This window comes from Trachurus trachurus, assembly GCF_905171665.1.
Source record: "Trachurus trachurus genome assembly, chromosome: 14".
NCBI classification, from domain to species: Eukaryota; Metazoa; Chordata; class Actinopteri; order Carangiformes; family Carangidae; genus Trachurus; species Trachurus trachurus.
Window position 1 is genome coordinate 17556337 of NC_139903.1, and position 27179 is coordinate 17583515.

The 27179-nt window shown below is 43.3% G+C and overlaps 2 protein-coding genes across 2 annotated transcripts in view; one reads left to right on the forward strand and one right to left on the reverse strand.

Moving 5' to 3' along the window:
• Window positions 1-18686, reverse strand: part of ppm1e (protein phosphatase, Mg2+/Mn2+ dependent, 1E) — a gene marked incomplete at its 3' end in the record, with an annotated part of 37031 nt that extends 18345 nt beyond the window's left edge. Inside the window, exon 1 of the mRNA XM_083987064.1 lies at window positions 18452-18686. Coding sequence (XP_083843190.1) covers window positions 18452-18636 — 185 coding nt within the window. The 5' untranslated portion in view covers window positions 18637-18686. The remainder of the gene's footprint in view (window positions 1-18451) is intronic.
• Window positions 18687-19870: 1184 nt separating this feature from the next.
• On the forward strand, window positions 19871-25311 carry smg8 (SMG8 nonsense mediated mRNA decay factor; the record flags this gene model as incomplete). Its single annotated transcript, XM_083986069.1, has 5 exons — window positions 19871-20509; window positions 21481-22387; window positions 22630-22775; window positions 23038-23922; window positions 24531-25311. 5 exons carry the CDS (start codon window positions 19871-19873, stop codon window positions 24741-24743), a joined length of 2790 nt encoding a protein of 929 aa, XP_083842195.1. The 3' UTR covers window positions 24744-25311.
• Between the last annotated feature and the right edge of the window lie 1868 nt (window positions 25312-27179).

The window sequence follows — 27179 nt, forward strand, 5'->3', positions numbered from 1 at the left end:
ATGAAACAGGTTCAGGTCACGGCCTCTACATTTTAAAAATTATTTAAACTTTGTTTCACAGAAATCATGACGGACAAATCGACGTACCTAAATACCCATGAGCCTCTGGCACTGTCGCCCTGAAAGGAGAGGTCACAAAGTGTCACAGGTACTATTTGGACCTGACAGGCCACCGTAGTCTCAACTCTATCGCCCAAAGTAAATGTTTCTGTTGGAAATTATTTTCTGTCATGGGTGTGGTGCACAGCAGAATATACAGTAGGCATGTCACATTTCTATATGTATAAAATATGTTAATGGGTCCTATTAGAAATCTATATAATGACATACAATATGCAGCACTATGAAAATTATGATTATGTAGGCCTTTGTTCATGGTTATATTGTAAACATGTTACATAATACATGTGTCAACATATGTTGATATTATAAACTGTGGGTTTAAAAGTCAATGTAGTTTATATGGATATATAGGATGTTGCATTTACATTTCTATGTGTTTGTAGGATCATTTCATTGTTTGTTGGTGTTTCTTGTGATTTGTCAGCAATAAAATAAATCTATAACGTCATCAGTTTAGAAAACGTCTACCGTCCTGCTCGTCATCTTCAAACTCCTTCATCGTTACTCGATGTTCTGTCGTGTTTTTCCAGCTTGTTGAAGTCAAAGATTTCTTTCAAGACTGTCAAAAGGGACGAGCCTGGACGTGCTGCCCTGATCTCCTGACCATCTGTTTTAACAGAGTATTAAAGTGCTTAGAGGATGAAACGCTGCTGATTGTGAACCACTCCCTGTGTTACTAGCACAGAAAACAGCTGTTGTGAAACCTCGGCTCAATAAATAAAAAACCTCAACCCTGTAATACTTAACAAACTTGAATTAAGTTTCAAATCCTTATACTAAGTAATAACAATAATAGAAATCTGCCAGTATGCTAATATTTTTTGTGTTTTCCAGCAGCAGTTCAGTTTTAGTCTTCTTTGACCTTGTTTTATTAGTTTTATTCACATTTGTGTCTTTTGTTCATAACTAAAATGTAGTTTCATGTACCTAAAAAGCCACTTTATTCTTGTTTAATCAAATCTATGAGATGTTGCCTTTACACACCACCAAGTGATGATGATGATGATGTTACCTTTGATCTTTTATTATATTTTTAGGTTCATCACACTAGACAAGCAATAATTAGGTTTTTTTTTTTTTTTTTTGGTGAACTGAATAATTTAGTTCTATTCTACAAGTGTTACTACTGTGATGGGCTTGCCTTTTTTGCCCAAATGATGAATCAGTTCATTGGGAATCAGGAATTAGACTGATGTTCAGACCGCCTAATTAGCATACGGACACAGAAAGACATAAATGAATGAAAGCAGAAACGTGGAAGTAAGTAAAACAGAAATATCATTTTTTTTATCTGCAAAATGAATTTATTTTGCATTATATTAATTTTAACTTCTCATTTTTTTGTCCTTCATACATCACACTGAGCAGTTTGTCTAATCTTAGCGGTGGATGTTAGTTGTCCACGGAGAATCAACCTACATCTAACGTGGTGACATTCCATGACATCATTAAACTGTGAGACACAGACGCCAATTAAACGAACAGAGGACGGACCCTTGTCCCTCTCGGACACACACAGTTTCCTCCCGTTCCACCTTGAGGCCACAAACCTTCAACTGTAACGCAAAACACTTTCTGCGCGTAAAGGATTTTTCATCGTTCAGCAGATTAATCCTAAACATGGACGATCATTAGCTGCAGCTCTATAGTGGACATTATATATAGTGGACGTTAACGATCCTGTCGCTGCGCTTACAGGTTGGGATTCTGGACTATACTGTGATGATCTGAACTGCTTTGCATTGAGTTCATCTGCCACAATCATATGACTCATCATTTGAATTATGGGCACCTTGTGTGAACAAACACGCCCCGGTGCTTGGCAGCATTGGCAGACTGGTAAAGGTTTTCTGCAGAAGTGTCTATATCCATAATGCGCTGAGAGGAAAAAAGGAGGACACTGCACACTTTTTTGAAGGTCACTGCACTTCCAAAAATGGGGCCTCTCCAGAGTTGAAATTAATTAAGGCGCCTGTTTTTAGAGACTTCAATGTGAGCCACTGCTGGAAAGACGGTGATTCTCCTTTTTCTTTACAGTCCAGAGTTTGAGGCTTTGTAACGGAGAGACGAGCCACCTGACGATTCCTGAACAGAAGAGTTTATATGTGACACACATGTCCCGTCTTTACTGTCTGCTGCTTTATAACAGCTGATATCAAACCTTCAAAAATAATTTAATGAAAATCACACTGACGTTTTGTGACGCTCATAAATAAAATCTAGACCTGGATCAGATCTGTACATATAAATCATACCATGTCCGCCTTATTGAGGTTGTGTAGTGGTGTGTTATAGCAGCACTGGCAGGTCTGTAGTTTTAAGTCGTGGTCGTATCTGTGTAAAGTTTTGCATATTCTCTTTGTATTTGCATGGTTTCCCTCTGGGTGCTCTGCCTTCCTCCCACAGCGCGGCTGAACAGGAGACTCTAAAACACTCATGACTGAGTTTATGTGAGTACAGTGACGGACCGTCCTCAGTGTTTCCCTGTGAGCTCCCTGCTGCTGCTGCTGGGGAAGTGAGCAGCTTTGACAGCAGCACAGAGAGGTTTAATGTGAAGCTAAGTAAACCTAGATACTGAATATATTCACAATGATTATATCAAGATTAAAATTTCGACCTGATGATGGTGTGTTATAAAAGATCATAGGACAAAACTTCATCCTGATGGAGACATAAAGGTCTGCTCCAAATTTTTATGGGTTATTCCTTTGGATGTATCAACATCTCTAAAAATGTAAATATTATGGTGGCGCTGACTAGATAAAACACTGAGAAATTTACTGAAACAGCAGTGCATCTAATTGAGCTATTTCAGATCGGAGCAACTGACCATGTTATTAACATCGTCGTCCACTGAGTCAGGAACCGCTAACGAGGCTAAAACATCTGGTGATCAACTCTGAACACAACAACGTGTAGAAGAAGGGCAAATAGCAAATCAGAGCAAAAATCAGACTAAATAATGCAAATAAAGCAGTGAGGGAAATATCCACCAGTTAATCAATGCACCCGACCACGGTGACACTGTGAGACTCAAGGATCAATATCAATCAATATTAATGCAGCAGCATCACAGTAATCGTTTGTTTTTGTTTTTCTGGCTCCTAGATTACCCACAATTCAACTCGATCACCAACAGTTCACCTGCAGATTCAATAGAGTTTCTATATATGATTTATAAGATTAATTAGGGCTGCAGCTAATTATTATATTGTTTTGATTAGAGTGATAGAGTCTATGAAAGAAACTGAGAAGGTTTATATGAGACATATGACAAAGAAAAGCATTTTTTTTTTTTTTTAATCCTGACCTGGGACCAGTGAAAGTTTGATGATGTTTATTGGAAAAGTGACTATTGAACAGGTAACTATTTCTTGATTATAAAAAAAATAGCTGCTGATCCATTTCCTGTTGACAGACTAATTAAATTACAGCTCGACACTTGATACTAAGGTTAGAGTTTTATCTTCTGTGAACTAATTTAATGTGTCTAAATGTTACGTGGTGCGTTCAGAGTCAGTTACATTCATCATCCATCCGTCATCCTAATCACCTGACATTAAGAGGCTCGTTTTACAAAAAAGAAATTAGTTCCTGTCTAATGGTTTCCTGGCACAAAACACCGTGTTGTTGGAGAGGGAAAGGTCACATTAGTGTACAGCAGGCTCAACAATTGCCAGTGGTGGTGGAGGGCAGTAACTGAGGCTGCCCTCTGTGGTAATCCCAGCGAGACACTCTGATTAAAGGATTACTCCTGCAACTAATTTCAAAGGGACAGGCCGGACAAGAACAAGGAAGCAGAGGAGAGAGGAAGTTGTATGGATGACTGGGCTGAGGAAAAACTGCTTCCCTATGGATGAGGACGGACGGATGTATGGATGTGAGACGCCCGAACCACATAGAGGATGAGCACTTAAATAATGTCGTAGTCTTACAGGGGCCTGTTTTTCTAAGACAAAATGCCTCAAAAGTGACAGAAAACTCCCCTTTTATTGAGAAACCGGGCTGACACGACTTTCCGAGGCGCTCTAGAAAGCCACTCAGTGACTTCCCAGAAGCCTCGGAGGATGTATATCTCCAGGGGGATCAAATCTCCTGGCTTCATATTGCTCTGATTAAACAGTGAAAAGCGTGTGGACAGACAGATGGTAGCGTGAAAAACTAGGGCTTTCAAAAGATTCTATACAAACGCACTTTTTCTCTGCACGTCGACTTTCAATTAGAGCTCGGCCTGCTCGCGATCGCGATTGACACGTCTACTTGGGGAGAGGCGGCGACGATGACAGAACAACAGGACTCATCCGATGCTGTTTCCTTCCTATACGTTTTAATGAATGCAATAAGAGCCGTGGATCCATCCTGTTTGAAACTAGTTCAGCCCAAAAGGAGGTCACTTCATTCTGAGACGGTGCATGTGGGACTTCAAGCGGATGGTCTGATTCGTCTGCGCAAAAGTGACAAAAAAAATCGTCGAACGTTTGCTCGCTGCAGATGAAAAAAAAAAAAAATCCACTTCCAGCTCTGAGCTGCAGCAGCAGCTTCAGTCTGGATCAGTGCAGTGTTAAAAAACTCTCAGTACATTCCTGCATGACATAACAGCACCTGGCTATTGAAGCGTCTGCTGTGGCTCCGACCTTTGATGTTCTAATTAAAGCAAAGAGAGGAACATATTGTCAAACACGCTCGAGAGGCTGCTCTGTGAACACAGCTCCATCCTGCTCGTCCACGCCAATCGAACCTCTTTGACCAGAATGAAAAGCTCAAGGCGCCCGAGTGTGAAACACCATGTCAAGGACTGTTGTTGTTGTTCTTGTCCTCCATCTTGTCCTTTATGTTTCTACTGGTGAAATGTCTCATAAGGCTTCATGAACAAGTATAAAAAAAAAACTCAGACCCTCGGACCATTTGGTGTCTGCATAAGCAACCAATCATTTAGACAATTGAAAGAAGATTAATGAGCAGCTGTTTTGATTGTTAAAGCCATTTTAAGCAAAAAAGTCATTAATTTTCTGTTATGAGTGACTGAATATTTAACCTTGATCAACTCTTGTTATTTATAGACATGTGCTCATGTAATTGAACACATTTGTTACTAACTGTGGTAAAAAATCCTCTGTCAAAGCCAAGATTCATTATACTCTTCAGTCTCTCTCCAACCAGTGTGAACGTAAACAGGTCGAGACAATCCTCTGTCTCCATCCTCAGTGTGAGCTGCCTCCATCAGGGAGATGAGGCAGAGCTCGGCGCTGCAAACCAAATCGTTTTTTAGAAATCCTCTGTGCCTGTGTCAGTCACAGTTTTTAGACAGTGGAATAAAATAAGCCGATGTTACGGACGCCGCACTGCGGGACACGACCACAAACTGACTGATGCTTCAGGTGGAGCATTAATCGTTTACTTTATCTTTCACTGTTATATTTTATATTGTATTATTATTATAATTTTCTGTGTTCGCTGTAATAACTTCTGTTTGTTATTGTGTTGCTGCTGTTATTAAGGTCTATTGGTGATCACCAATTTGGATCTGGTCTAAATGCACTTTGGTATAGAGGTCGACTGATAGCCAATAGAATAACGATCGGGAGTTTGGAGCAGGAAAAAGTCGACAGCCGATCAATTGGCCAATAGGGGACGGAAAACAAAAAAAGATGTTGTTCTAAATGAATAATCTTAGATTTTATTTGAACTGACTAAACAACTAAATGCATTTATAAATAAAAAATAACAGAGTCTACAAGTTGGAGGACACTGCTCACTGATGGGACATTTTATCATCTGGTTTATGGATGACGTCCTCTAAGAAATAGAGGTGTTACCCTGGTGACCACTATCAGAGATTAACTTTTGCATTAATGATTGTTTCTGAAATGTCGTATAGGCGCCAATTATTTGGTAAACCTGTGGTCAAATTTCTTTCATTTCTGCCTGGTTTAAGTAGGAAGTAGTTGATCTAGTAGCTCTGGACGCAGAAGGTGTCACTTTCTGAATGTCACCCTCCATATTGGCAGCTGCTCTTAGAGGACGAGATGATTTGTGAATACCTGTGTTCTTGTTCCTTGGTCACAACAGAGTCATAAATAACGACAACTTCAAGATATCGAATGAGATTGTTATTCCAGGAAGACGTGAGTGATAAAACACTGTCATCAGGACTAGTGTGTGTTCAATCTGTCACTCCGCTCATCTGCACAGAGGAAATTCACAGGAAACAAAGATGCACCTGCCCCAATAAATATGTGCTGTAATTAGAGAGTATAAGGACCAAAATCAGACATATCAGAAAATATAAACACTGGGAAATGAACCTTTTATCACTATTCAGTTCCTTTTTCATTAATTACTGTTCATTTCATCATTAATCTGCACCACAAGAGACTGTTTCCAGACTTAATGCTTTTTTACCGCTCCAAACATATTTATTGCTCATTAATTGATTAATCTGCCTTTGTTCTTTACAGATTGCCCCAGTTTACCCGAGCTGAAAAGGTCACTAAGTTGGAGCTGCAGCAGTTCGGTGTGAACGCAGAGTGGGAGTGAGAAGAGTGTGAGTGGGCAGGTGGACGTTATAATGCTGCTGTTCACGGCCGTATTGCCAATATGTCTCCTCTCTCCTGTGCAGCATCCTACTTCTGCCTGATGGCCTGAGGAAAGTCCTCATTACTGAAGCCCTGGAGGGGTTTGATTGGTCTAAACAAAGCGAGTTCGTCCTTGAACCAGAGGACACAAGACTAATAATGGTGGAGGTTCGCCAAGCCAGAAGCAGCAGTACGTCAGTCACTGATTGGTGACGCTGATGAATGAAACCTGAGCTGGTTTTACAGTCACATATCTCCATCAGTATGTAGGCTACTAAATGATCAGACAAACTTTCACTTACTGATAAAAGTATAAATTCCCATATATTTTGGGAGAAATATGTAGCCCATGTGTTAAAATGTTTTGGAAATGTTAAAAAAATGTAGCAAAATAAAGTTGGTGACGATGGTCAGTGTAATCCAACATTAAATGACAGTTCAGGTTATTTGATGTGGGGTTGTGTGAGGTGGTCAGAGTGTTGTAACTGCAGTAGACTCGGATTAATAAACCTGTTTTAAAACAGGTTGTGTGAACAATATCTTCTTGTCATAGCAGCTCTTTCCTCTACATTTTCGGACCCAACATTTTCCTTCATCCAAAGTTTTTCCCTCTCTGACTTAATTCAATATAACCAGTGGGTTTACTAGTGGGGTTTTTTGTGTGAGTGTGTGTGTGTGTGTGTGTGTGTGTGTGCTGAAACAACTGCCATGTTGGCTCTGTTTCCACATTTTGTGAAAAAGCTAAATTCCCATGTCACACTTCTATTTTCACACACAGGCCTGGTGACATGACTCACTTTCTTCCAGTTGAAAGCTCATGTTTCCAGCTGAGTCAACGTGGTGTGAACGTGGCCTGATGTGAGTTAACATCTGTAAACTGCACTCGACACCTGGGCGCCGCGTGTAAACAGTTACTGTAGTGACAGTAGGAGGAGGACACCAGGACACACTCACGTTTCACCAACTTTACCTGAATAAAAAAACTCAGTTTCAGCTCGATTTTCTCAATTTCTCCATCGATACGAGTGCTGTAGAGTTGTTTGTGTTTTCAGCCACAAAAAAATGTGCTGAAAAAAGTCTATTTCTTCCTTTAATCTCTTTTTTAGTGTCTATCTTTTCATTCAGTGTAGCTAGCTATCATCTGTGTTTTCAAATCTGCAGATTATTTTGTCTAAAATTCACGAGTATCCATGGACATCGTGTTTAAAATGGCTGTGCCGTTCTGCCACAAAATGAACAAATCAATTATTTTTGATTGAAAACAGAAAATACATTCAATGCATTAATTCAAAGTCACATCACTTAGTTTTTACCCATGTGCTGCCAAAACGTCATCTGCAGGCTAAACCTGAAGTCGACTCCTCTAAAAAATTATCCCGTTGGGACAGTCGACAGAAAACAGACGGGCCGACGTCACAAGACAACAGCCCAGTCTGAATTTTAATCTTTGGCTAATTTACATTCAGTCATTCAGTCAGTCATTCATTGGCTCCGGGAGATCAAATCTGCTGTAGACATTTGGAGATTTTAACGGTCCAGTCTGTGAATTTAATGATCTCTGACCAAAAAACAAAACAAAAAGACGCCTGAAAATGTTTCCTCGTCAGTTAAGTCAAGTGCAGCAAACGAAAAACAACACGTTGAACAGCTTTCGCAACATAACATAAATAATCCCGTCTCAATGATACAGCACTGCCTGATTTGAATCATTTTGGCAAATATTTCATTTATATAAGAAAAAAAGCAGCAACAGGAGATTATTTCTCATTTAAATGTCTGTCGACTGGATAATCAATAACTTATAATATATAAAATATAATTACATTGATTGATATTGATAATATAATGATGTCACACTGTGCATATCCCTGACAACACAATCATGGGTGATGTCGCAGTTTTAGTCTGTGGTTTATCCCGTAATAGACCTGTCATCAGCAGCTCCTCTAACACCACCTACTCCTCTAATTGTGTGTGTGGTGTGTGTGTGCGTAAATACTTGTGTGCGTCATGCGTGCTGGAGGAAGCCGGATCTACCCCCTGGTTCTTTACAGCTGTGGGAGACATCTCTGTTTAATGAGGTCTAGAGAGGCTCTCCCCTCAATTACTATCTATCAGCTCTCAGTGTGTGTGTGGAGGGTCATTTAACTCCCCCTCTTACTCCTCTTCAAGTCATCATCAATTCATCAGCAGTCGGTGCAAACACACAGTGATATCAGACAACTGCTAAGTTTGTTTTATTTTCCCCCCTCCCTCCTCATTCTGGCTGATCTGTCATTTAGGGTAAATCTAATGAAGATCAAACTGTGCAGCTCGTGTAAAACAACCAACATCTTATTTAATAAACTCAGTATTTCTCACTGGATGTTCTTCCGTTTCCATAAAACACTTGTAAACCGCACATTGTTTATGTCCGTGTTGGCTTTGCTGTGTTTCTATGGTTGTTTGCACTTTACAGCCACAAAACTATTTTGTTCTATAAAAAGCATAAAAAACTGTGGCAGGATGTGAAACACAAACTGGGATCCACTCATCAAAACATAAAAATGTGGCCCTGTTTTGCTACGACCATGCAGTCACAAACTCCACAAGGTGCCTTTAACGCAACTAAACTAAAAACATACCTGACAAGAGACGAGGTCGCAGTTGCAGCTGCACGTCTGGCCCCTAAAATAGTAACTCAGCCCAAATACTGAGCTCTGACGTCGAGGCACTGGTCACAAAACTGTACGAAAAAGCAGCACAGCAAGAGACGGCATCGCAAAATCTGATTCGACGATGTCACAAGTTCCATCCAAAATATAATCCTGCAATAAGACTGCGTTGTCTATGCTAGCTCATCGTTAGCTTGTTGTGTTGCCTCATTGATAACGTCCATTTAACAGCATCATTAATGCTGCGTTCAAAACAACTCGGAAGTCGGAAAAAAACGAGCTCCGAGTTGTAATAAATGAATTGAACAGCGTGGAACTCGGAAATTACAGGTTGGAAACTTTCCGACTTGACGTCACGACAACATCGAAACATGGCAGCCCTCGTCTTCAACGGTTAGAATTTAGAAATTTGAAGTTGTTTGTTGAGATTTTAATGCATATTTTTTGTGTATTATTGCAGTATATGAAATACGTTTATATTAAGCTGCGATTGTTGTATTGTGTGAAATTGTGGTCCTCCTATGTAACGGAAATAACGTTTAACTGTTATCAAGGCTATAACGTTATATGTGCACTCATCTGCGGCGTCACCTCTCCTCTTCATTTGCCTCCAAAATAAACATAATTTACTGCTGCATATATTTTTCGTATTCAGCCATGAGCCACAATATGCCAAACTTCCTTCGGGTATCCATGTTTTTTCTCTTCCGAGTTCCTGCAGCGTGAACGCAATGATGTCGGAAGTCGGAAATTTCCGAGTTGGGAATTCCGACCTCCGAGTTGTTTTGAACGGAGCATAAGAGTGAAATTTGCTTCTTTGGTTGTTTTACCTATTCGAATCGTTGCATTTCTGATGCACTTCTACACTTCTGATTTTATTCTAGTGATACAAGCTAACAGTGCTGGTGTAGCCTACTTTATTTTGATACTTTTGAACTAATGACACCATCTTTGTAGTTTTTCTGTCCACACTTTGTTGATATATAGTTTCCAACTAAATTTCATAAATTCTTTGTAATTTTGACTGAATTACAAGTCAGAGGTTGATGTGAACATCATTCTAATCAATATGAATACAGCAATAAGGTCAGAAGTCTGTGAATCGTCACGGGCCATTATATCTTCTTTACTGTCTTAAATTCTTTCCATAATAACATCTAATGAACTGGTGAACTGGTGAACTGATGAAAGTTCAGTCTGTGTGAGTACGAGAGTTATTCATTCTCCAAGAACTGATCTGATATCAGTTAAATTACTAACACACAGGGGTTGAATGGGACGGTGCTGTGTGTGGAGGAGCTAATTAAACGCAGCAGGAATTAGATAGATTATGATTTAAATGATCAAAACATTGTCATTTTGAAAATCAGAAGGAGTGATTCATTTAATGAGGAATAAGGAAACACATTGAGCAGAAAAGTTCATAAGAGACACGTCATCATGATCAGCTCTGTGTGGACCAATCACTGGTGAACTCTGTTGGCAAATGTTTTAATAATAATGATATTTTGGTGAATGAGTAACATTCATTTCATGGAGCTTTAACAGAAGTTAAAGAGTTAGGTTTCCAAAAGGTTTCCTACGCTCCATTAGGTTGTGTCATTTTTTATTTAAATAGGATTTTCCACATATAAACCAGTCCAACCTGGGCAGATTATTTCCACCGTGCGATATACACAGGTTTATAAATGAGCTGCCACTGCGGTGAAGGCGGCTCGTCTACTTATGCTACTTCATGTATGTGTGTGTTTGTTTTATTCACACAGCAGCAACATGACACAGTCACAGACACACACTCACCTCACACACACCGTGCTTAGGGTGAGGAGATTGTGTCCTCTTTTTTTCAGATGTGATTCCCAGCTGCCTGGAGGAAAATGGATTAAAACCTAACTGCCGTCATTTTAACACACACACACACACACACACACTCTGTCCACACCCCCAGACTCGTTCTAGCACACCAAGTGCTTCATCCACCCCCTATTAACACACACTCACACACAGAGGGGATCTCTCTTCTTGCAGAAGTCTATTATTAGCTTTTCAACCCAGAGACAAACTAATGACACGTTGGGATGAATCACCAGAGCTGCTGCCTCCGACTATCATTACACTCACAGCACAGCTACAGTAGACAGCCATGTAGGATGCTGGCCACCGCACAGACACACGCACGCACACACATACCATCAGTCTGCCTCAAGAACTGCAGCAAAAGTTCCCGTCCGTGAACCAGTCAGGCCCACGTGTCTGCAGGTTTTCACTGCACACACACAAAACCTGATTCAAATAATAAACAATAAACTTCAATCTGACTTCCAGAGTATTCTTTTTTTTTTTTAATCATTATACCTACTGTCATGTTTTATTTGGGCTGGGTATTTCACCTTAGTGCTGGTTGGGTACCAACTAGAGCTAGGACATTTGAGGGCGAGGTCAGGCTGTACCATGTTACTGCACCAGATTCCCTCACATAAGGTAACGTAAGGTAATATAAAAGTTAAGATAATTCATATTTAAACAGAGCTCCATATTAAAGCTGACCATTGATAACTAAACAACATAACATGCTTCCTGTATCGCAGAGCTGGAGCTTTCTACAGCTGAGCTGCTGCACCGACGTGGTCTTTTCTATGGGAAACAGGAGGGGACAAAAAGGGCTTATTGTTGTGATTAAAACATGTGTTGCCTCACTCACCTGCTGACTCTGACTGAGCTGTCTACATCTAATGTGCCTTTTTCCTTTTCCAAACGTTTGTTATTATATCGACCTTTACTTGACCTCTACTTTACAATCTTGTTACCTTGTTCTTTTAACTGATTAATACAGATTGAAAACATCACAGATCAATGCTTTTATATGGACAAGTGAAGGCCACAGAGACTCTGTGGTCACCCTCAAGCTTTTTAACCACTTTCAGCTTCACTGTTTCAGCTCGATGCACCTATGTCACAGCAGCCGTCTGAATTACCTGCTCTCATGTTACCTCAGATAAAAAATGATCTCCGTCGTCGGCCCAGGCCAGGAGGACAGTGAGGTATAGATCGTCTACATTCACACTGTCCTGAGATGAGCCGGGGTGTGAAACCTCTGATTTCAATAATCTCTCAGTATTTATTCTCATGTGCTCCAACTTTATTGGGCGTAAATAATCTCTGTTGTTATCTAAGCACAGACATAAAGAGGTCTGACAGAGACATGGCTGCTGCCGCTGCTGCTTCCAGCTGTATGTGTTCAGACAGGCCGCAGAGCACCATTATCACTCGGTGCGAGGATGAATGTGACGTAACCATGCCGACGGATGTACACAATGAAAGGGAAGTGTCAAACAAACGCACACGTCGGACCTTGTCGCATGTACATTTTCTCCCGTGCACGCCGGCGAGACCACGGCAGCAGGCGGAGTTAATGGAGGAATAAGTGATACATTAGATCGAGTAACAGCTCTGAATGAGAGCGGACACCTGATCTGAGCTGCTCTAAACTCCTCCACCAGGAAACCAGTCTGCAGGTTTGACTACAAACAAACTGTAGCAGCTCGTTTTACACAAGATAACACTTGAGCCCAGACAGCAGTGAAATCTGTGAGATCACTAATCAATACAAATAATCGTTCAAATAGGACGCCGCGCGGACTGATTGAGACAATGTAGGCTACAGAAAGACGTGATAAGTCTCTGAAGGTTTATCACATGATCGGCCCCCCCACACTGTCTTCACGTTGTCATTTCATACACTAATATTAAGATACTGAATTCTATCTGCTGTAAGTAAAAGCTCCAGGTGAACAACTCTGCTGCTACCTGGCACCACAGCTCAGCTCCCCGCAGCTCTCCTGCTGAGGATTAACTAAGAGGGAACAAGTTTCCATCAGCATCAGCGGCTATGACACAACGTCTGCTGGATGATTTTCAAAGGACCGGGGGCTACAAAGCACAGATAGCGTGCAGCAGCCAACGGCTAACCAGCAGCAGAGGACGTCAACAATTTCCTCTGCTCCAGTGACTGGGGTAAAAGTCAGAGCTCCAGACTGTGACCACACTTCAGTCACAATTACTTTTTTTGGTTTTGGACATTACACTACATATGCAAGCAGGGATCAATATAGTTACTGTGTTCGATAGATAAAGCTGTCAGACGAAAATGAAAAAGGAGAAAGTCAGTGAGAAGTTGAAACTGGTCTGAGGTCCATCTTCTTCAGTATCACATCGTTAGATCACACTAGCATTTTCTGAATCTCACAGTGAACCAGTGGCATCTGAACTGGAGAGAAGCACCATTTGCAAAAAAAAACATCATATTTGATTATGTGGGCAGATACACTGCCCGTCCCCAAAAAAAGTCAAACACTCTAATAGTACTATATTTCGTTGGACCACGACCGCCTTTAGCTTTGATCACGGCACGCATTTGCTGTGGCATCGTTTCAATAAGTTTCTGCAACGTCACAACATTTATTTCCATCCAGAGTTGCATTAATTTTTCAAGGATTCTCAACGGGGTTTAGGTCTGGACTCTGTGGTCACATTGGACCACGTTTCTCCCTTGAAGATGATGGTTCCCCACTCTCCTTCCAGTTTTTAATAATGTGCTGGACACAGTTCTTAACCCAGTTTTAGCAGTCTCGGCAATCTCCTTAGATGTTTTATTTGCTTGATGCAGGCCAACAATTTGACCCTTCTGAAACAGATTAACATCTTTTCCACGACAACAGGATGTGTCTTCCGACATGGTTGTTTAAGAAATGAGACTGCATCAGTTGGGTTAAATAAGTTGTTGCCAGCTGAAACATAATCATCCATGCAGTAATTATTACCTATTAGCTTAGTTAAAGCCAAGTGGTAAACGCCTCCAGTGATTTTTACCTTTCATTTTGACTTACAAAATATAAAATTATTAAATTAATGTGATGTTTGTTGGTCTTGTACCAAATAGAGACATCTTGAAATCGAAATAAAAAAATTGCAGCTCTTTACTATTTGGATAATACACTTAACTAATTGCAATTGCTAATTTCAATTAAAGCCTAGTGTGATTAATGGTGCAGCACACACACATCTCTAACAGCAGCAACGCCATTTTACGGTATAGGCTATAATATGTTGAAGGACGCGGCTGTGCGCTACAACACACGGACAGACGAGGAGGAGTAACAATACCGACTTATTTCAGAGAATCAGCGCGATGTTAGAAATATTCATGAATCTGTTATTGTTGTTTACTCCCATTCTCCTGCTCTTCTCGCAGACGAAGGCAGGTGTGTGTGAGTGCGTTACACGATACACCTGTCTGACGTTCTCACAATTTATCGCAATTCAGTAGGCTAACAAGTTTGTCGGTCAGTATGCCTTTCACAAAAACCGTAACCTCACCTGAGAACTAAATCTGGTGATGATGTTACATTTCTGTCATTTGTCAAACTGAATATCCTAAATGGCGGCCATCTTGAGTTTTCTGTATTGTTTACTGCCATTTTGTTCCAGGGTTTTCCTGTTCGTCGTGTGGTTGCATCGGCCATTTTGAATCAGTCTTTTTGCCTCTGTTTGTGTCGCCTGCACATGCACACCTGTTGTAATTTAGTAGGCTATATTATGTTTTTACTTTACTGCGTTGTGAATTATGTCTTTAAATATACCTTCTGATGTGTTTAATATTGCACAGGTGTGAACATGTAGCATCTAGCCTACGTTAATCCTTCAACTCTGACTTAGTGTATAAATGTGGTTATTTCGGTTATAGTTATTAACGAAATTATTAATCAGAGTCCCTTATTAAAAATACTAATTAAGCGATGGTACCAAACTCATTCTCCTTTTCCTGTTTCAGGATGGTGCCCCAGGATAACTTTGATTGGATTTAAAAGTTATCATTTGATTTTAATATAAATACTTCCTTTATTTATGATAGCCAGTAATTGAAATGAACTACTGATGGCCCAACAGAGCAGTGTTTTATATGCAAAGCTGAGCACTGGTCAAACAGTGATAAACACTCTTTTCAGGTTTGGGACATTTATTGTCGAAACTGTAAAGGCCACCAACTGACAAACAGTAGCTCTGTCACATGAACATAAACACGAGTCTTTGTCCATTTGTGGGTAAAACACAATTCTGGTAAGTTCATGTACGGTCGAAGTATTCAATATTTACCAGCTCCAACACTCAAGCTGCGCACATAAAACACAACCGAACGTCCCTCGTGACCTTGTGCGAGCAGTTGGAAGAAGCAGCTCCTGGTGGCGTCTCCTAAGATAAACTGCTCCGTGGAAAATGAACCAGCAGCCAGTGATTCATCCAACAAGCCAAATGTATAAGACACGAGCTCAGCCAGAAAACAGAGACAGTGGGATGTTACAAAGCGAGCTTAGGCGGTGAGCTGCAGTTATTTTGGTGAGTTTGGCTAATGGCCGTTTCACAAAGCCAGATTGGATGGACTTTAAATGACTGAGGCACCTTCAGCTTTCAGCCAAACCTGGTCAGGAGCTGTAGTAGTAACACAGACATTAGGAATCACACACACTGATCTGACTTGTTCTCCTGAGCTTTGGAGGGAGAGAGAGAGACAGAGAGACAGAGACAGAGACAGACAGAGAGAGAGAGAGAGAGAGAGACAGAGAGACAGAGACAGAGACAGACAGAGAGAGAGAGAGAGAGAGAGACAGAGAGACAGAGACAGAGACAGAGAGAGAGAGAGAGAGAGAGAGAGAGAGAGAGAGACGTGCACACAACAACACTTTGTCTGAGCTCTGTTCAGTACCAGGAGGCGTGTAGTTGTCAGGAAGCCCAGGGAGTTGTTAAAACACCTATTATTTTTACTTTTAAGTAGCCTACTATCACAAAATTACAATCCACCACTGGTGCTTTCATCAAGCTCATGTTGTTCAGCTCTGAAACTAACACTTCTCTCTCTGCACAAGACTCTGACACAATGGACGAAGCCATTTCATGGCCATAAATTAAGATAATAGGCACAGGGAAAGGTCTGTTTAACTAAAACCATATGACTCAAATACAGAGTGATCCATGGTACACAAGGGAAATATGAGATTCTTCTAGAAAATCGGTGTTCACATATGCACCTGAATATATGCAGTGATTGGACTTCTTGCTTTTCTGGAGGTTTTATGATAAGGAACTGTGTTTCTATCTATCTATCTATCTATCTATCTATCTATCTATCTATCTATCTATCTATCTATCTATCTATCTATCTATCTATCTATCTATCTATCTATCTACAGTTTTTACAAATAAACCAGACTGTTACTGGTTCTCAATCTCAAATGCTCAATCTTTGATCAAGTGTCAGGAAATTGAAAAGTTTTGCATAAAATATGACTCAAATGATTACTTCTCTGTTGATTGTCTGGGTGATTAATCACTTCAGCTCTAAAGCTGCAGGCTCCAGATACTTAACAGGAGAGTGGTATTGATCTTCTCTTCTTGGAATAGACGGCAATTGTTTTTATAATGTTCGACTATTCCTTTATAACATCCATGACCTTCAAACACTAACCCTCTAAAACTCAGAAAAACCTCTTTGACCTCCTCATTTTGTAAAGACCATGAAACAACCAGGTTTCAATACAAAACTTCAAGCTCTGCTCTAATTTCTTCCAGCGAGAACCAGACAGAGCGAGGTCTATAACAGGAGCGACCTTTCATCCAGCAGCTAATCAAACCTGACGACCACAGGAATGTGTGATGTGACCTGGACGCAGCTGCTCCGACAGGTCAAACGTCCTGTACATCAGCCGAACACATGACAACACTATACACCACAGTGCTGCTGCATGTGATGCATCCTGCCACTAACACATGCTCCCCATCACTGCTGGAGTGCATCTTGACCTTCGGAGCAAACACAGGGTGTGTGAGCGAACTGACCGCCCGGTTCTCATTTTCAGACACAGGCTAGATACTGTACATGCGAGCAGCAGCAGCAGCAGCAGTCCCCTTGCCACTCCGTGCCCTAGATGAGTCCTTCCATCCTGTTCTTCCCAGCACAGTTTCTGCACCTATTTTGGATTCAAAACCAGGCCAGGCAGCAGAGCTCAGGGCAGAGCTCTCTCAGCAGCTACTCTCTTCTATCTCTCTCTCCTTTTTTTCCCTTTTTTTTTTTTTACTGTTTCTGCCAAGTTTGTCCACGTCTTAAACACCGCCTGCATCAGATTTTAATTCAGAGGTTGTCACATTTAAAACTGTGCATACTGTACGCAGAGTTAAGTGTGTGAAATCTGTGGTTGGCGTGGATGGAAATGTGTTTCACCTTAGAGCTGAAAAAAAAAACTGCTAAATGTCACGTTCCACTCTGTGGAATACAAATAATTTCAACACCTCAATCTCTAACAATTGAGTCTGAGTCTTGCCTTTTTTTTTTCTTTTTAGAGCCGTATAACGATCGAGACTAATAACGTAACCGGTGAGGTTATTTTTAGCCTGCATGAAGATGCGCTCAGCAGTGATGGCGATGGCTCTTCCTCCCCTCCCTCCTCCCTCTCCTCCTCCTCCTCCTCCTCCTCCTCCTACACCATGATGACGTCGTGCTGTTACGCAAAACCAGGGGTTCACCTTTTGTGGACCTCCAGCTCTGTCACTGCTGGCGTCAATTTGTGGCACGAAGCGAAATAAGAGGCGATTCACGGGCGTGTTATTTGTCACACAGAGTCACCGGCTCAACACAACACAACTCAGCCCTGGTCGAGGCGATGCAGTGTCCTTTTTTTTTTTTTTTTTTTTTTACTTCTGCTTCTGCTGTTATTCCCCACAGCACACACACACACACACACACACACACACACACACACACACACACACACACACATACACACACTTGTCTAAACTTGATGTTGGACACACCCTGCGTGGTATGAAGCAGGTAGCAGAGCACCGGGCGCCCCGGCTTCATCATCCAGTGTGTGGACCCAGAAGGGGTCGCAGCCCCGCTCACCTCCACACAAACCCTATAATAACCCATAATAATAATAAACACTAATGCTCAAGACACGACTTATTTAAGGTGATTAGAGAGGTTAGACGCAGGTAGTTATACACCACAACGCTCATGCCACGACACAACAAGAGTGGACACTTAACTATTTGTAGAGGTGCTGGAGACACAGGTCCAGGACTTCCCCCTCCACCTCGTCCTCAGACACCAGGTCCGTCAAGGGGCGCATCGGCGGAGGGTCGTTCTCCTGCAGAGGCATCCTCATCTCCCGGAGAAAGAGCTCCAGGAACCGTCGGAAGGTTTTCTCCTCTGCTGCAGAGCCGGCCATCATTTCTCATTCCTGGACAGACAGAGACAGCTCCGCCCGTCAGTACTCTTTTTAACTTGCCGGGCTGAGGAGAGAAGAGTCAGTGCACAAGCCGAACTAATTGGACTGTGCTGTCAGTGCGGGAAACAGATTGACTTGAAGCAGGCTGTGTGTAACTAGTAGGATGTAGTAGCTACCGGAGGAGCGGCGCCGTGGACGGTAACCGGTGGTGGTGTTGTGTCTGCAGGCGGCGGCGGCGGGTCTGACTGTGGCTGAGCGGACCGCGGCGTCTACGGTTATACTACCGGAGGAGCTGTCACGGGCTGGACCGAGTCCCCATTCAGAGCCGAGCGGGAGCGCGCGCCGCGTTATCGGGGATTTCGGGTGATCAGAGGGCGGTGACGTCAGAGAGGACGCAACGGTTTACATTTAGCTCAGGAGCGCGCACGCAGCATCCTGTCGTCGTCTGACGTAGGAGACCTTATTGTCGACGGTATCGTCCATTAGGAAGACTGAGAAAGTTTCTTTCAGGCTATAAAGCAAAACTGCAGCGCACACGTCATTAAAGTGAACAGGAAGATAAGTTCACCTATAGCTACTGAATGTAAGGATAAAAAGTTATCTTCATTTTACTGGGGAAATCTAATATCCAGATTAAATCAGTTTGCAACTGATTGTGAATTTGATAATTTGGTAACAAACAAATTCATGTCAGCAGTAAAGATACATTTCTCTTCATATGTGTGTAAAACATATGATGAACTATAATAATGGTAATGATAATGGCTATTCTTAAAGAATAAAGCCTTTCTAACACAGATCAGGCTCCATGAATGCATCAGTAATAAGAATAGGCGTCAAAATAAGAACATTTCATTCACTTCTAAAAAAGAGAAGTTCATTTGACTCTAAACGACTCACAGCCATGCTCACAGCCTTGTTAAGAGTTTTTGAAAACCATCTGGGAAGTTGTGAATTTAATACACCTGTCTCTTTCATGCGTTATTTTGAGCTGTGGGGGCCACTGTAGCTAAAACCCGCGAACTTTATTGTTGTAATATTTTTTTCGTGTTGGTGTGTATGTTTCTCTTAATTTTGCTTAAGTAAAAAACACTGCGCGATCCGATCGATTAGAAAATACCGGCAGAAACCAGAGGAACGTCAGAAACAAAAAAAATGTTGTAACTAGTCGGACCTTTTATCGCCGCGAATCCGGAAGTGAGTGCGTCGTTGTTTTTCTTCCCCCGGTTTCACCAAGATGAAGGAAGCAGGAGGTATGTCGGCCCCGGTGGGCATCGCGGCTCTGCTCCAGTCGGAGCTGCTGGAGGACGCGGCCCACCGGGACGACGGCCTGTGTGTGGTCGGTATCTTCGGTAAGAGCAGCACGCAGCCGGGCCCGCTGAAGGAGTCGCTCATCAACACGCTGGCCGACAAGCACATCTTCTCCCTGTTCGACTCCTCCCCGCTGGACGGCGGCGGCGGCACCGCGGCGGACAGCCACATCCAGGCTCTGTACAGCCCGGAGAGCCGGGTGCTCTACCTGCTGCTCTCCTCCGTCTGCGACAGCCGCCAGCTGCTGCGGGCCTGCCGGGCCCTGAGCGCCGGCGCCGGACACTCCGACGCCCACGACTTCTGGAAAGGCCTGGACCGGCAGCACTGCCTCCACCTGCTCTACATGTTCTCCGTGTGCCACGTCCTGCTGCTCGTCCATCCCAACCAGACCTTCGACGTGACCTACGACCGGCTCTTCAGGGCCCTGGACGCGCTGCGGCAGAAGGCGCTGCCGCTGATCCGAGCCGCCATCAAAGACTGTCCGGTGTCCAAGGAGTGGAAGGTGAACTGCCGGCCCTGCCCTCCGCGCCTGCTCTTCGTCTTCCAGATGACCGGCACCCTGAAGGTCCTCTCTCTTTGGTTGTGTTGACACAGATTTATTGTGTTTTTTTTCTAACAGGAATGTCTGTAAAAAACAAAAACAAAAAAACTTGAGGGCTATTTATTCCTCAGCCTACAGATTCATAGTGTTCAGCTCCTACACTGTAAATACTCTGGTCACTCCTGGTGTCCCATTATTGAACACCTTGGGTCCCCTGATTATAAAGTCAGTCAGACAAATTAAAGCAAATACAACTTGACAAACAGGGCTCCAGACTGCCCATAACATTTGAGACAGTGCAAGTAAATTATTCATCTACTTGCACATGTGAAGCCAATACATTTGCTGTATTTTTTAACACTGGTGAAACGTTGAAGGGGCGACTCAAAGAATCTGTCATTACAGATGTCAGACCAATGTGTGTGAGGATCGTGAATTAAAAGTGTGCACCCCTACATTTTCTTCTTGTGCTCCTAAAATGTTTAGTTAGGGAGCCACTGTGCTGCTAGTAAAACATGTTAGTCTGGAGCCCTGAAAAACCAACATAAATCTGAAAACCTACCAGAAATGCACAACCAACACTAAAACACAGCAAAGAACATGCATGTGTTCAATACCAAACAAAGGGAACGTTGTTATGTCACCCAGTAACTTACAGCTGAAAGTAATTAGTTTCATTTATTTTAGGCAAAGGTTCTGCTTTTCACCTTTTTCACTCATGAGTTGATCTACAGGTCGTGTTTCCTCCAAAAGCCTAAAGAAGTCTTCATAATGATTAAACAGAAGTAATAAAATAGTTTTTGAGTGCTCAGGAGGCTGTGTGGTCCTTTCTGTGTGATTGTAGTCAGCACCATCAGATTCTCCAAATCTCATAATGGGGGAAATTGACAGTTATAACAAATCAATCTAATTACTGAAGGATTGCTCCACTGGTTCTCAGGCTCTCTGAGTCCATATGAACTTAAATTAAACCTATTTTCTTTGTTATTCTGCAGGTTTCTGGAAACGGCTCCGATTCAGGAGGAAACCCAGACAAACCCAAGAAGCACTCTCCCAGGAGGAGGCTGCAGCACGCGCTGGAGGACCAGATCTACCGCATCTTCCGTAAAAGCCGAGTCCTGACCAACCAGAGCAGCAACTGCTTGTTCACCGTCCCCGCCAACCAGGCCTTCGTGTACGTGATACCGACCGCGGACGAGGACCCCGTGGGCGCCCTGCTCGGCCAGCTGCGGTCCAACTGCATCCTGTTGGACCAAGACGCCACACCGACGGTGACGGTGACGGGGCCGAGGCGTTACCAGCAGATGAGGCGCGCGGCTCGTCAGTCCAGCTTCGGGGATTCGGTCAGCATGACATTGGGCGGTCAGCTGGTGGACTGCAGCCTGAAGGAGTTCCTCTGGCAGCACGTGGAGCTGGTGCTGACCAAGAAAGGCTTCGACGACAGCGTCGGTCGCAACCCGCAACCTTCGCACTTCGAGTTGCCGACCTACATCAAGTGGGTCCAGGTCGCCTCCAGACTCCACCAGGTCCTGATAAGCGACACGGATGAAGAGATAGCCGAGCTGGCCTCGAAGGTGCAGGGCCAGCTGAAGGTCTTGGAGGGTTTTCTCGACGCCGACACCAAGTTCTCGGAGAACAGGTGTCAGAAAGCTCTGCCGCTGGCCCACAGCGCCTACCAGTCCAACCTCCCCCACAACTACACCACCACGGTGCACAAAAACCAGCTGGCCCAGGCTCTGCGCGTGTACAGCCAGCACGCTCGGGGCGTGGCTTTCCAGCGCTACGCACTGCAGCTGCACGAGGACTGCTACAAGTTCTGGAGCAACGGTCACCAGCTGTGTGAGGAGCGAAGCCTGACGGACCAGCACTGCGTCCACAAGTTCCACCTACTGCCTCAGCCAGGTGACGATTATATATGGGCTTTATAAGTTATTTAAGTCACACTGCATGTATGTTTCCATGTGTGTATATTGTAAACATTTCAAAGTAATAAGAAAAAAGCAAAGTATAAAGTCATCACCATCGCTCTGATTTATTTAGATTGTTTCCAAACAAAATCTCGATATATTGTTTCACCGGTACGATGATAATAAAGGAATCTTGAATCTAAGTAAACTCATGAAATGTGACGCTTGATATCGCAGGAGAGAAGCCCGACATGGATCGCAACCCACCCATCCTGAACCACAACAGCAGGGGGCGCTCCACAAGCTCCTGCAACTGTGGCAGGAAGCAGGCTCCCCGGGAAGACCCCTTCGACACCCAGGCTGCAAATTATGACTTTTACCAGGTTAGGATTCACACTTACGCTCTGTCTGATGACAACAGCAAAGAAGGCTCTCCCAACCAGACGCCAACTATCACATATGCAACTCAATTCAATATTTGCTATAAAGGAAGTTCCTTCTCATTGATTTGCAACACTACCCTCAACGTGAGACATTGAAGGGCAGGTTGACATCTTTCACTCTCACTGCCTCTGCCCCCTTTTTTTTCTTGTCTTTTACCTATTACACATGTTCTTTTTTTAAATCTCTGCTCTCCCTGAATAGATGCTGGAGGAGAAATGCTGTGGGAAGCTGGAGAGGATTGAGTTTCCGGTGTTCCAGCCCAGCACTCCTGACCCAGCCCCGGCCTGCAACCAGGCTCAGCGACTCCCCAGCGAGGCCTCGGGCTCCGGTGAGACGGAGAGGCTAAAGGAGCCGAGCACCGCTCAGAGCCACACGCCTGGAGACACCAGCCTCAGCCTGGCGCTCAGTCTGGGCCAGTCCACAGACAGTCTGGGTCCCTACGGCGATGGAGACGGGGCCGACACCCAAGTCCAGCCGAAGAGGCCGAGCCTCGTAGACCGCCAGCCGTCCACCGTGGAGTACCTCCCTGGCATGATGCACTCCGGCTGCGCCAAAGGCCTGCTGCCCAAGTTCTCCAACTGGTCGCTGGTCAAACTGGGACCGGCGAAGTCGTACAACTGCCACACCGGCCTGGAGCAGCCGGGCTTCCTCCCCAGCTCCTCCTTCCTCCTGCCGTGGGACCTGGTGATCCGCTCCCGCTCGGAGGAGGACGCCGGCCTGACGGAGCCTCTGGACGGAGGCACGTCCTCGTGGCCGGCCCCCAACAAGACCCTGGTGGGGAAGCGAGGGAGCACCGGAGGGCTGGGCAGGAGCCGCAGGAGGGACGACATGGCTCGCGCCTTCGTGGGGTTCGAGTACGAAGACAGCAGGGGAAGACGCTTCATCAGCTCCGGGCCGGATAAGATAGTGAAGGTGCTGGGGCCGGGGGGCGCCAAAGACCCCGCCACCAGGGTGCTAAACACAGACATGCCGCTGTACATCCCCTCCCCCTCCCAGGGCCGCGGCCTGAAGCCTCACTACGCCCAGCTGGCTCGCCTTTTTATCGTGGTGCCTGACGCTCCGTTGGAGGTTACGCTCAACCCTCAGGTAACGGCTGCATTGACTCGACCTCACTTCATCCAAACGTTGTCCCCTCCTGTACCAGCTGCTGTAGGGTTATCATGCAGGTGAACTCACAAAATCTGACACTTAGCTCAGGAGTTTCACTTTTCCTCACTATGATTTGTCTCAGCAGCCTTTTGAAGGAGGAAAGTTTTGTAGTTAGAAACTTTTCGAGCTATGTAGGACAGGCTTAGTGGTAGGATAAAACGCTTTGTGAATCTGGGCCCTGATCACTTAAACACATCTATAGAAGAAACACACTAGTTGCTAAAATTATAGCTGTAACCAATGAATCTCATTCTTTCTCTATCGTGTCATACTGTATCTTAATGTAGCCAGTGCAGATTATCTTGGTTATTTGGATCCCTCTGCTACAGTGACGTGTTTCTTTGATTGTCTCTAGCGTTAAGGCTTTAGTCCTTGGATCAATAGGTTATAAATATAAACACCATGTCAGCTGAATGAAGCTGTCCTGACTCTAACAGACAGAGAGTAAAAAAAAGAAAAGTTGTGTTTCTTTGTTGAGGTTAGACAGGCACCGTCATGTGTTTAATAAAAGCATTATATTAATCCTTTCACTGTTGTGTTTTCAGGTGCAGCCTGGTCCACCTCCCTGCCCAGTTTTCCACCCAGAGCAGACTGATCTCGTGTTGCCCGCCGACGGCTTTTGGGTGCTGCGCTTCCCTTATTCCTACGCAACGGATCGAGGCCCCTGTTACCCTCCCAAAGAAAACCAGCCCCTCAACAACTACAAGGTGCTGCGAGGCATCCTGAAGGCCACCACCGCCAACCCTCCACCACAGTGACAGTGACAGCTCCTCATACAGACTGAGCACACGGCAGCATCAGTCAGTGACTTTCCCTCCAGATCAGATCTCTTCTCTGGCTCCAGCCTGAGGTCAAATCCTCCCTCAGGGTCTCAGAAACTCATTTCTGGATTCTCATTAAAGGAGCTGAGGTTGGTTGTGATCTCCAGAGAGTTTTTTTCCCATTGATTTTGACGACCTTATGACCTTTAGAGCACAACTCAAACAGGTTTACCGAACAATTTCCTGTTCCCAGAGGAGGAGTCCACTCGCGGCACTTGGGAACAATTATGTCCATCTCATAAATGCGATAATTTCACTAGTCCAGCCTGAGTTTAACTTGAGTCATTCATGTGTGTGTAAAATAAATTGGTGCTGGAACATCAAGTCTTGTATCTGGTGTCACACGACTTCCACTTTCTAGGGTTGGAGGCTGATTCACAAAGATGAGCAGTGAGCTCAGGCGTCATCGAAGCAGAAGCTGAGGTGAAGTGTCAGTAATGAGGCCGAACAGAAGTGTGTTCAGTTTCATGTGCAGGATCTGAATAGAGTAGAAAAGGTGAAGAGAAGCTCGCACACTGCAAAGACTCCTATACTGTATATACAGTGCAATTTATTCAATTTCGAGCCACCGATCTTCATCAGGTCAAGGGTTAGGGTTAGATGACCACGACCTGATGAAGAGCGGTGGCTCGAATTAATTAATTAAATTAATTTGCACTGTACAAGCTTCTCTTCACTACTACTTTATATTTCTTTAGCTCAGCACCTGCACAGTTTAGTTTTTGGATGTGTGTACTTTCTACTGTCTCCAGGATCTGAATAGAGCCACAACACACACATCTCCAAGACTCTAATCACTACAACATGGATTATTGCTTCCAGACTGGAAGATGTTGATTTTTTTTGTAAATAAAAAATAACTATTGGTCAAACTTTTTTTTGAATTTCTGTTTTATCCACATTTTGAGTGATATCTGCTCACTTATGTGGAGGTTAATACTAATGTGAGCAAACTACAATTTATAAATCATTGGCATTATCATTAACAGTGATAAGATAATGAAACCACTCATACTGTATGATCATGAAGTCAGAAATGTGGCTTGTATTTTCCATTTTGTTCACTAGGTGGAGTTGAGTTCTTGCGCTTTGGATAAACCAGCTCATCATCCCCTTTTTTGAGACAAATTACCCTTTAAAAACTAAGACTAGTTAAACCAGATTTTCCCAACAAAGAGATTTCCTGAGAGAGAAGCTTAAACGCATGAACAACTCAGAGCAGTGTATAACAATTAGAAAAAGAAAGAAAAACTCAAAATTAAGATTGAATCCAAAGTCTTTTAAAGTAATTTAAAAAGTTTTACATACCATATGTCTAGTTTTTTAGGGAGATTGCCCTTTAAGTTTTTTGCATTGTGTGGTGGGAAGTCTTTTGTGATTTATCTTTTTGTTTGTAACGTAATTTAATGTGGGGGAAGCCGAAGACAAATTGCCACTAATGCGGGCAATAAAGAAAAAACTAAACTAAAATCTGCTTATACTTTAAATAATAATTGATCATTAGAGTTTATATTACACTCTTTTCTCAACTTCCTTGGATCGGTCAGTATTAGAGGACACAAAATGACGACGTTATGAGCATATTGAACCTCTGCTGATCAATATTATTGATATTGTATGTTAATGTCTCAGACCAGATGGCAGCTTCATTGATTTCTTTGTGGTCTATTGTTGTTCTCTGTCAGGTATTATGCAGTGCCTTATATTTCTAGAGAAGGGAGAAGCATCTTGCTAAAGCTTTGGCCTTGTGAAGGTTTGTGACTTTTGAAGTTTTATATTACTGCTGCAGACATAACAGTTGTGTAAAGTTTGTTTTCCTTCTGTCTCTCAGTTTCTCTCTCCAATTCTTAGATGGTAAAAACAAGATAATCAACAGGTGATCCCCACACACATACACACACATCTAACCTCCGGGAAGGAGGGTAATAATGAAGTTAATAACAAAGCTAAGGCGTGTGACTCAAGGTCATAAAAGCTGAACAACCAGTGGTCAAAACTTAAGGTAGTGTACTCTGTAGTGCGACTTAAATTCTGTTCTTTAATTAATTCTTTCTTCAATTTAATTATTTAATTGAATACTTAAATGCCAATCAGCACTTTAACTTTCAGCACCTCCTTCTTTTCCTTCCACAACTTCTTTCAGTGTTTCACCTCCACCACAGACATTTCAAAAGCCCTGACCATTTATTTGTAGTGACACCAAAAGTGTCAGAGTGCCCTTCAGAGAACTGCGAGGCGCTGGAAACAGTAAATCTGGGTGTGTGTAATGCGACAACAACCATAAAAGCAGCACAACAAACTTTAAGTGTTCAGGATTGCTGTGTGCACCTGTGTCCAGGTAGAGGAGGCGGGGGAAAGAAAGCCAACCCACAT